The 11792-nt window shown below is 32.9% G+C and overlaps 1 protein-coding gene and 1 non-coding gene across 2 annotated transcripts; one reads left to right on the forward strand and one right to left on the reverse strand.

The window, feature by feature from the left end:
* Nucleotides 1-3346: 3346 nt before the first annotated feature.
* Nucleotides 3347-4829, reverse strand: COX4 (Cytochrome c oxidase subunit 4). Its single transcript, XM_014245922.3, has 3 exons — nt 4715-4829; nt 3799-4219; nt 3347-3731 (listed from the first exon to the last, which is right to left on the reverse strand). The coding sequence occupies exons 2-3, from the start codon at nt 4208-4210 to the stop codon at nt 3598-3600; spliced, it is 546 nt and encodes a 181-aa protein (XP_014101397.1). The 5' UTR covers nt 4211-4219; nt 4715-4829; the 3' UTR covers nt 3347-3597.
* A 5417-nt stretch (nt 4830-10246) lies between these two features.
* LOC106622178 (uncharacterized) lies at nt 10247-11699 on the forward strand. Its single transcript, XR_011395544.1, has 2 exons — nt 10247-10557; nt 10632-11699. It is a non-coding gene; the product is annotated as an uncharacterized protein (transcript).
* The last annotated feature ends 93 nt before the right edge of the window (nt 11700-11792 follow it).

The raw sequence follows: 11792 nt of genomic DNA on the forward strand, positions 1-11792 counted from the left end.
ATTGCAAAAACCAAATCAAAATTGTAATACCTACGCAAATCAGTGATTTTCATCAAATCCTACGCATACATACACAGATCTATATATATGATCTAAAATAAGACAATTTAATGCTAAGATAAAAACTAGCTAAAATATAAATGTTATATGTCTATTGATTATATTTACAAAAAAAAAAAATATATGAAAAAAAAATATTTCTATGCAAACATAAATTTACCGCTACAATAAAGTCATGCAAACTACAACACATACCAAACTAACTGTAATTAAATATTTAGTATATACTAACAAAATATTTGTAAATAGTTAAAAGAAGCGCTAATCTCCACAAAAAGGAAAAACAAAAACAAAATGAATATGAAAATGAAACTCGAGCGCTGAACGATTTCACTAAGCTAATTTCGGCATTACGAAAATTGGTGGCGCGAGCAGGCGGCCATAAGAAATAACGCTAATGAATTTGCTGACAAAACAAGCAAAAACAAAACACGAAAGGAATCCAAATGAATGTAAAAGTAATAACAAATTAAATATAAGTGTAACAAAAATAGTTGAAAGCTATGAATAAAAATTTAAAAAAAAAAAACATGTGCTAATATTATTGTATGTATGTATATTTCAAATTTATTGAATTTGTCACTTTTTATACCCTACAAACCATACCTATACCTAACTATAAAATATGCTACACATAAATACGTACATGAAAAATAATAAAAAACTATATACAAATTATTTTGCGATGCATAATATTGCTGTGGGGTGTAGTGTCAAGAAGAAGAAGAAGCATAAATTAACTAACTTTTGCTACTAACTAATTAAAGATAAAGTTAAATAAACGCGATAAAACGTTAGTCCCTTTGACTATTGCTGGCTTGAGAGCAAGTATAATAACGGTAGATATTTTTAATTAAAGCAAATTATGTAATTACAATAATTATTATTGAAAATAAACATAAAATAATTATGCGTATTGTATTTATTTGAAGTTAAAGTAAATAAATACCTTAGCTATGTTAAAAAAAAAATGAAAAATATGTTTTTATTTAATTTCAAAAATCAAAAAATAAAATAAAATAAAATCACGAATTCTTAATTGCTTAAAGATATACGTAAAATATTGACTACAAATTGTTTACAAAGTTTATAATAACAAATAAAATTAAAACAAAAAAATATTATAAAATATAATAATTAAACAAATAAACAACTGATGTGTATAGTTCACTTGACATTTATGAGAGCAAATTCGAATGATTCGAAGCCGATCGAAAATCGAAACAAAGCTGCATTTCCTAATTTGTGCATTTAAGTATAGATTTCGTGCCATTTGTTGAAACATTTTTGTTCACTATGACGCAGGGCCAAATAAACACAAGATTATTAATTCATTGGCTAAGCAAAGCAGTACATATGCATATACATATGTATGTACATAAGTAAGTAAAAATATTGCGCTGGAATCAATAAAAGAATGCGGAATCAAAATTCGAGCAAAGCAAACAATAATAAAGAGAGCATTAAATATAATAGCAACTACAACTGCATTTTTATTAACCGAAAGTAATTGCGGGACAGCACGAACACCTTAGCAACATTTGAGCACTACAAAGTTCCGTGAAAACTTCTAAGCAACTGTATTATAGGGCTTTTTCACGCAAATAACACGCTCAGTAATGAACGCTTCAAATCCAAATGATACGCATTAGCAGCGTTAGAAAATTATCTTTCATTCGACACCTCATTTATTAGAATCGGTTTTGGCGTTCAAAAGTTATGCACGAAAATACAGATGCTTCACGTTATTAGCCACCTACTTGCTGCTACTGGGCGCCTAGTACGTCATTATACGCTTTCGGCAAATATTCATAAATGCAATTCAAAATGTGTCGCCTTAAAGTATGCAACGATTTTTTACTAACTGGAAGTAATTGAATGACAAAACTGCTTTCCAACCGTTTGCATTTTACTAGGCGCCCAGAAGTAGCAAAGAGGCTGCTAGTACAAGGGAAGCGCTTGGATTTTCTTGCATAACTTTTGCAAATCTTAAGCAATTTTGATAAGTGAGGTGTCTGGCGAAAGAGAATACTCAGACGTATATATGCTACTAGTTCTTAAAAAGTTAAGCAACTACTAATGGAGCCAAAATTCTAGTAGAAAATTATAAAATGCTTATTAAAGCAGACAAATGTTAGCAGGTTCGATGTTTCTGTGTTCATTTATGGCATCAAAGTCGATAGCAAAATCATATATTTTGATATCGTGGATTCGCGGTTTAGTACCATAAATAAGAAGACCACTTTACCACAAATGATCATTAGTTGTTTTATATAATGGTGTTTAGAAGTAAAGTATACAGGTATACCCCCTACATATGTACCTATATGGTATATGTAAGTATGCTTGTGTATAATTTTAAAATTTGGAAAGTGAAAACTATTTCAACTACTGCCTTTACTTAAGCTCTTTAAACAAAAAAATTTGAGCGATCTAGGTATACTAGAACTTCTTTTAAAAGTTCTTTAAATTTAAACAGACTTTCGTAACTGAGCTCATATATGAAAGATATTTCTGAACCACATCTGATAAGAATTACTTTTGTAGACTTTAAGTATCAAAGCATTGCAAAAAACTCGTGGTACAAAACAATGTAGGAGGTCTCAGTATTTCCCCTCAAAAAAAGGCATTCTGCAATTGACCCTTCTAATCCAATATGACATGCGTTAGCATCGCTAGAAAATTAACTTTCGCTAGACACCTTATTTGTCAAAATTGGTTGGGGCGTTCAAAAGTTATGCACGACACCTTCATTCACAAATGCCGCGCGAGTCAAAATCATTGCATACATTCAGGCGCCATATTTTGTTTTGTGTTTGATGCATTTTTGGCACAATGTGCATTACGATGCACCAGGCGCGCAAAAGATGAGAGTAGGTGGTTAACCGATGTAAGCAATTACGTTTTTATGAATAACTTCAGCAAACCTAAAACGATTTTGATGAATGAGGTGTTGTTAAAAAGAGAATTTTCTTGCGCTAAATAATGCGTATATTAAATTTCTAAAAAATTTGGAGGTAAGTTGGTATATCTCCGTTTCTAGATAATTCTGAATTCGACAAAATAAATCACCTAGAAAAATTATGAATTTTTCTAGATTTACTGCGATATATTAACAAAAAAAATGTATACTCTTCCCACAAACCCTTGCACTTAGATTTATGCTGCAGTATCTTAAAACCTATAAGTGCTCTGTTAAGCCAAGCTACTTTATTTGCTATCGTTCACTACAAAATTATTTCCCCATTGATTTTTATATATGTTTGTATTTTAATAATACTCGCTCTTTGTTTGTTGTGTCGTTTTAACATTAGAAATTTACTAAAGCTCTGCTTTAACACTTTAAGCTTCACATAGTTAATTATAGCATAGTTTACAATGTACTGTATTCTTCAAATTTGTTTACAAGCTTTATTACAATAACACTAACATCGTAATTAACTGTGCAATGATGGTATATTATGTAGATTTGAATTGCTTTAGACTTATTAAATAACTGCAGAGGCAGCACTATTTCACACAATTAGCTTATTTGATTTATTTCCACTTCTTGTTTTCATAATCCCATTTGGAGGTCAAACCGGTAACGGGATTGACTTCCAAGTCAATCATACGCTTCAATTGCGCCTTCTTGTGTTCATCATCGAAGGTGACTGGCAATTCATCGTAAACTAAATGGCAAATTTATTATAAGTAAAAGTTTGTTTTAGTTATAGCATATCGTCATGTCATACGTACCGAAGAGGTTCATGAGAACTGCAATCCAAATGGCCAAGCCGATAAAGATGAAGCTAATACCTAAATGCTGTTTCCATTCACCGGTTGGCGCTTGGATTTCAGCGAAAGTTTGGCAGAAACTGGCACGATACAAAACCTTAATTTCTTCAGGGCTCAATTTTTTCCAATCTTGCTTCTCCTTTTCGCGCAGAGCCTTAATTTCATTGGTGGGCTCGCGGAAACGAATGGCTGGCATTGGGTAGTCTGTGCGGTCAGCGTAGCAAGCGGTACCGTTCCAGCCAAAACCGACGATTTCGCGGTTGCCAATCTTATCCAATGTATGTACGGAGGCAATGCTACCACTTTGGGTATTTTTAAGCAATTGCTTCAACAGCTGACGCTGCATGGACATGCTGAAACCACGGAGAGCCATTTTATGTGCCTTCGATATAAAAAGAAGTATGAAATATTAGTTGCAATACAAAGAAATTGATACAAATACGTTGAAAAGATAAAGTTAATTTGGTGAGTAGTAGCAGTAGTTGACCGACAGAAGGGCGGTTTGATGACGGCGCAGAGGTTATGTAACTTGTATCGCTGGCCGTTTATTCGCCGATTCATGTCATATGTACTATATGCGAGGCTCTTTAAAAGCAACGCAATTGTATATTTAATGCCACAATCGAAGTTGTAAGTAAGGTTTTTCAAAATATTTACATAAATCAATAATCTACAAAATTAACAACAGAAAAACGGCAGCGAGTGTTACACAACCAAATAGTTTTAGTTTTTCACGCTAATGATTTTGCGCCCGTCCGTGGTTTACCGATTTACTTTATAATATATTGAATAATATTTAAAATGTCATTGCTACTTGAAATATATGTAAAAAACCAAAACAAATAAAAATTTCCAGAAACCTTAAATATGAGCTTACTTTTTCTACTTGGTTGACTTGTGAGGTAAGATTCGCGGAGTATGACAGTTGCAATGCAGCGAGTAGTATAATATAATCGTTGGAAGTATAACGAGTAACTACAAGAAAATCAATAAACACATGGCACAGGGTTGTATTTTGTTCATAATATTTGTTTTTAGATAATGTGTCTTAAATTAATACAACCATATTCAAGCCGCGCGATGAGGTATAAATGGAATAGAATTATTTATAAGACAATATAAACGGCATATATAAAATTTTTATTTTAATAATTTTGTTTTTTAATATAACGCTTCAAATGAAACAAATGCTGAAGCAACACAAGAAAAAAAAGAGAGAAAAAAAAAGTGCTAGGATATATAAAAATTTACGATAAGGAAGGCACAAATGCAACAATAAGGCTGGAAATTATTATAAATATAAGAAAACTAGAAAGTTCAGGTAGAGTTGGTTGTAACATTTTGTATAGTTTTGTATTCCCCTGATCCCGTAGCCGCTCTCCAGGACAACTTCCGAAAAAAGTTTCTGACAGTGAGGAAGATTTATCTGCTTAAAATTATCTCAAATCCAAAAACTAAAATAATTATGTTATTATTGCTAAGATGAAAACAGGTGATGGAAGGACTAGTCAAAATCTTGATATTTGACACAACGGCGGCTTCCCGAAACATTGTAGTTTTTTGAGAAAAAATTTATTCCTACAATCAATAACTGATAAATATACCTAAGAACGTCGCGTAAAGATTTAAATCTAGCTGTTTCCAAGGAATTTTCGTTACCGCCTCTGAAAACAGCGTTTCGAGGAAACCGCGTATAATGTTTTAGAACCGACTAAGTTACAATTTTTTTACAAAACCGCTCATGTCTCCGAAACTCCGAAATTTTCTTCACAAATGGGCGGTTTCACGCTTCGATTTTTTTTCTGATTATTTAACAGCCGCAATCGAGTCTGGCACATTATCCAGGTAGTTAAAGAATTATTTATGATCACCGGAAATTCGACTTGTCAATCTAAGTATTTTTATAACAAGCAAAACTACAAGCCATCATTGGTTAAAAAACCGGTTAATTACCCAACTACGCTATGAGATGTTTCTTCTTAAGGACCAATTGACACCAGAGAATGTTGATGAGTAGAGAAGGAGCAAATGTTAGCAGTACTAAAATGTTAATTACGATGGAGGAACATCGAAAACGCGCAAATTGGAAAATAAAATTTCACCACAACTATCAGGGTACGAAACGAACTACACCACTCTATAAGCAAAATGTATACACATACATATGCACAGATGTTCTTTGATATGCGCATAAACAAAACTTAAAATAATAAAAACGAAAGAAATTGACTTCTGACAGGAAAATATTAATAATCAGGGAAATAATATTAAAATAGAATTCAAATATCATTTCATAAAAAAGGGTTATAAAAATAAAAAATAGTATAATATATAAAAATATGATAGGATTTGAACTTAGGCAAAACATTTTATTGCAATAAGGAAGTGTGCTATACAAGCAGCACCAGAGATGATATTAGAACATATTTGTCTAATCTGTGAACTCAAACAGCTATTGTTGTTTACTTGCTTCAGTGTTTATATGTCTATATGTGAATATTCTTGAAATTGCCTTCCTTCATTCGCATGTCCAAATATATTTGCATATATGTACACATATGTACACATATGTACACATATGTACATATGTATGTACCTCAATATGTCTTTCGCAAAAAATCAAACATTCGCGCAAGTGACAAAAAAACGTAGACGCACCATCATCGACCAATAATATTCAAGCGAACTCGCGGCTTATTTTCTAAGTATTTCATATTACAACGACAACAAATTCATTCATAAGGAACGTGCGTCTGCTTCAAAGCAAAGTACGTTCGTTCATAACTCTGCGCCGCGCTATTTTTTCTGTGCGCCTGGTAAGCCACATTTGGTTTTCATATAGAATTCCTACCGCAAATGCGCGAAAATAAAAATGAATGAAATTGAATTTGAATGTCTTCAGTAAAATTGAAGAATCAGCAAAATTTCAATTTTAGAATTTGTATCACTGAAAATCCTACCATCCCCCTCGCATTTGTATGTTGCCCACAAGCTGCTGCCTCTCAACATTTGCTAAAAATCAGAAATTGAAGAATTTGTCTGATGTTCACTTCAGAAAGGAGAATTGGCAACATGACCTATTAGCGAGTTTAAATAATATTTATATTTTTGCATATTATGCACTATATATGGCATTAAATTAAAAAATTTATATAAAATTGCCATTCATAAGAAATCTTTAACTACTTCTATATATTCTAAGCACAGTCCATATAGTACTTTTATATGTTTATTTATTATCATTATTTCATAGTTTGTCGATTTAGCCCATTTATCCAAATACGACGCTATGAAAATGCAGCCCAATTGGTAATCGCAATATTTCAAAAGAGCATAAGTCAACTTTCAACAGCAAAGCCCTGCAAAAAGGACAAACGAGACAACATAGCCGATCGACATTGTCGTAAAATTGTCGATTGAAACAAATTTTGTCAACTCCGCCACGATGCGCAAAATTCGGCGTCAATATGTATGCGAGCTCATATGTATATATGTATGTTTGTCGTCATTTGGTTACTTTCAACAACACAATGTCTGCGCGAACTCGCCGTTATTTCGTTGGCTTGCCACTATACACAGAGGCGTTCTAACTGAGGACTCTTAGTATATTATTATGTTGCTTAATTTGTATTGAAAAATACTGATGCATTTATGAATTATTTTCGTACTATAATATATATTATATATATATATAAATACACATAAACGCATACCTATAATCGTTTTTAAACTAAATTCGATAAATAAAATATATATCTGAAATAATTATGTGGCAGTGCGCCCCAATCCCTCCTTGCCTGCGATCGTTCTACTCGCAAAAAGCAAAAAGTGTGGACAAAAGTCATTGCTTGTGCGGGGCAAGAAGAAGCAAGCATCAGCGTACGTGTATTTAAGAATGTATGTGTGATTATCACATTTGTGTAAATACGCATAATAAGGAAATATTCAATAAACCTAAACATATGAACATATTATATTTTCCTGATATATTTTAATTATCTCAGGAAGTAAAATATGATATTAAAGAAATTGAATTATGATATGCTTAGACTCCAATTAATAAAATAAAAAAATTAAATAAAATTCGTTTTAGGATTCGAACGTATAGGCTCGTATTCGGATTGTGCTTAACCCCTTCCCGCTTACGACCTAAGCCACCACAAAAGTGGAAACGTGGCCGCTTAGCCACCGTTTTATTATTATCATTTGTTTAATAAGTATATTGCTTACGCAACGCACATACATAAGTTAGAAAACTAGCTTATTAAATGTTTATTTTATTATGAATTCTGGGGTTTTTACCGGTAATACAGATTTTTAATTCAAAAGGTTTTTCATAATTATAAATTTGTCATATCATAGAAATTGAAAACATAAATCTAAATAGGTATGCGCAACGATTTTTCATATAGGAATATTCGTTGTGTCTATTTATAGCATTTCGCATATTGTGTGGTGTATTTTTCTTTTTCGAAGTTATACTTTTCGATGTTCCCTCTTGTGGAATTACAAATTAGTACTCAAAAAGTTTTCATTTAACATTTGCTCCTTCTCTATTCATCAACATTCTCTGGTTGTGTCTATTTATAGCATTTCGCATATTGTGTGGTGTATTTTTCTTTTTCGAAGTTATACTTTTCGATGTTCCCTCTTGTGGAATTACAAATTAGTACTCAAAAAGTTTTCATTTAACATTTGCTCCTTCTCTATTCATCAACATTCTCTGTCGAAAGCGCGCAAATTGGAAAAAATTCATTTACGTTCTCTGCTCTGGGTAAACGTATGCTATTTTCGATAGATCTAAGACTTCATATAAGATATATATGTGTATAGAGATACTAATCGTGTAGTTTTTATTTTCAGGTTTACCTTGAAATGTGTATTAGAAAAAGCTTAGAAAACATTACAGTGTATATGTATGCGGGTGTGGTTATCTGAGCGAAGACACACATTATCTAAATATATTCATATTGAAATATACTATATGTAGTTATATATGAAATGAGAAAATATTGTTTTGGTATATTTTTTTTCAATATAATCTCCCTTAACTTCCATTCAATTCCAATAATATGACGTCATCCCTATAATGACTTTTCGGAAGCTCTGCAAAATACACGTCTACGGCTGTAATAGTTTCTTCATTCGACGAAAAACGTTTTCCACGCAGGAATTGTTTTGAGGTCTCTGAAGAGGTAGTAATCGCTGGGAGCAAAATATGGTGAATACGGTATATGCTCATGCAATTCGTACTTTAATTCGTTGAATTTTGTCATTGGCTTGATGAAAAATTATTTTTTTTGTGCTGCAAACCAGCTATTTTTTAACGAAGTTTTTCATCCAGCTGATCCAAAAGGCTGCAATAATTTTCAGAGTTGATTGTTTTACCTTTCTGCAGATAATCCATCAACAAAATTCTTATAGCATTCCAAAAAACTCATGCCATAACCTTCTTTGCTGATCGTTGTGACCTCAACTGCTTTAAACCTGAACAACCAGCTTCAGTGCACTGTAAACATTCTTGTTTCAATTTAGGATCTTGTGGTAGATCCAAGTCTCATCCATAGTTATAAAACGACGCAAAAAATCGGGTTTATTCTGTTTAAAACGCTTCAAATTATGCTGAGAAATTTGTTTTCGATCCAGTTTTTGTTGCATTGTTAACGTGTGCGGCACTAATTTTCCAAACAGCTTTTTCATGTGTAATTCTGCATGTAAACTATGAAGTACTCGTTCATCTGAGTTGCCTATGGCATTAACAATTTCACGCTTAGTCAAACTTGGATATTCACTAACAATAGTACGAACTTGGTCAATGATTTCTGATGTGATTGCGGTTTCTGGTCGTGCTTCGTGTGGATCGTCTTCAAGCCTAGTACGACCACGTTTAAATTCACCAGCCCAAAATTCAACGGTGCGTTTTGAAGGTGACCTTCTAATAATAGTACATAAATTTCCTTTGCCTTTAAGCCTTTCCAAACAAAGAATCTAATCACTGCGAAATATTAAATTTTTTCCATAGTAAAAAAATACTCTGACACGTCAACTTCAAATGGCTTGTAAACAAAGAATTAATTGACAGAATGACTCTTAACTTTGTATGTGTTCTCACGACAGATGTGCCAACTTGAGAAAAAGATAATTTGGAGCTAGTAGTGCTATTTCTTGGTGAGAGCTAGCAACTTTTCAACCAACCTGTACACACCATGTAAGTTGGCTAAAATGCAAATTTCTTAGATATAGGGCATTCCTAGAAAACAAGAACGCAGTAAGCACGAAAGCAAAGCGCCAAAAGCTGCGCTGCAGCATGATATCAGCTCAATCATCTGTGGAACTCAATGCATAAAATAATTTACACTGAAATTTGACCGCATTGAACTTTCATATTAAACATACTTTTTTTTAGTAAATATACATATTCATAATAATGATTTGTTCAGCGCTCTTTGCTTATAAGCATTGTATGTGCGTTATTGAGCTTTTTCTGCGTGGCGTAGACGATAACCAATACGATTCGTGTATTAAAAAATTACTAGGCGCTAATTTAGTATGAATTGAGGCGTGTTAGAAGTTAGAGGTTGTGGTAAAATAAAAAAATACTGAGAATTACATTCAAATTGTTTTGGTAAATATAATTATTTGAGCTTCTGCGACGTGACAACACAAAAAATGTTAAAGAGAATCACAATGTTGCTCTACTATTTGCTGTTCAGCTCACAGGTTAGTGTGAATATACAAAAGTTAATACAAAATATTAACATAATTATTATCTGTTTATGTGTGTATGTGCGCAGCTTATCAGCGTCTTACCCCAAGCAAGTGACTCGAACGGTACGCCAGAAGCGTTTAAAGAAGCGCAACTCATAAGTGAAGCAGCTGCTTCCACTACCGAATACAACAATGCCAACAATAATCATATTCTTCCACATAACGAAAACACTAGCAGCAACAGCGACAATAACAACAATAGTGGCAACAAAGTTAACGCTGATGAATGGAGCGATCGTGATAAACTACTCCTCTACACGCTCGAGCAACTCGCACTACTCTTCAACTTTACGGTCGAACATGGCACGGAAGTTTTACGCAACGTTGTCAAAGATGCGGCCACACTAAAGGAGCCCACCGCCTCTTTATTAGCACACCTGGGCAATTTTTCCGATTTCGTCGCATGCGTTGACAATTTAAAGAAATTGGGCGAAGACGAAAAGTTTGGTGAACTATACAATATTTACCGAGTTGGTAAATCGCCATAATACGACGGCGCTCGAGAATGCCACAACAGAGAATATATACTTGGAGATGTCGTTGAAGAAGAATGGTGTGGATAAATTACATGTGGAATGTATAGAACGCTTTTTTGTCTTCAGCGAAAAGTTAAACGCTCATGTCGATAGTTATTTGGCAAAGTTAACGGCCGAACAGCGGGCGAACGAGCGCAAAATGATCGAATGGTATCGTGCGTTCAATGCCGAAACGGACTCGGAGAAGAAACGGGAGATAATTTCCAAGTTTTTCGAATTGTACGCTTGAGTGTCTGCTGCGCGTATGTGAAACGAATTTAAACAATTATAATTAATAATACTAATTATTAATGTATGTGCGAATTAAATAAGAATTGCTGATGTCTTAATTGTTGAAATGTGCATATACTTGTATGCGAGTTATCTAAGCATTTTTAAGCGAATACCAATGCAAGTGTTAAAAAAATCATCACGTAGATACTATTCTACAAGGTTAACAAAACTGACAAAAAAAATATTTATAAGATAATAAAAAATATTAATTAAAATATATTTAATAATAAATAATATTAGATGTACCAAAAATATTCATTAATAATAAAAAGTTGTTTAAGTGAAGACGTGTTAATTTTGCTGAGAGTCCTTAGATAGCTATTTACAAAACAATTTTACTTAAGGGGTTATTGCAGTTGTGAATTTAAAAAATCGATT

This window comes from Bactrocera oleae, chromosome 3, assembly GCF_042242935.1.
Source record: "Bactrocera oleae isolate idBacOlea1 chromosome 3, idBacOlea1, whole genome shotgun sequence".
Lineage (NCBI taxonomy): Eukaryota > Metazoa > Arthropoda > Insecta > Diptera > Tephritidae > Bactrocera > Bactrocera oleae.

What these genes read in the sequence shown, in the direction of transcription:
- COX4 (XM_014245922.3), bottom strand. Translation starts at nt 4,210, where the DNA reads ATGGCTCTCCGTGGTTTCAGCATGTCCATGCAGCGTCAGCTGTTGAAG. An exon ending in AGTTCTCATGAACCTCTTCG is followed by an intron (nt 3,732 to 3,798) that starts GTACGTATGACA and finishes TTTGCCATTTAG; the next exon opens with TTTACGATGAATTGCCAGTC.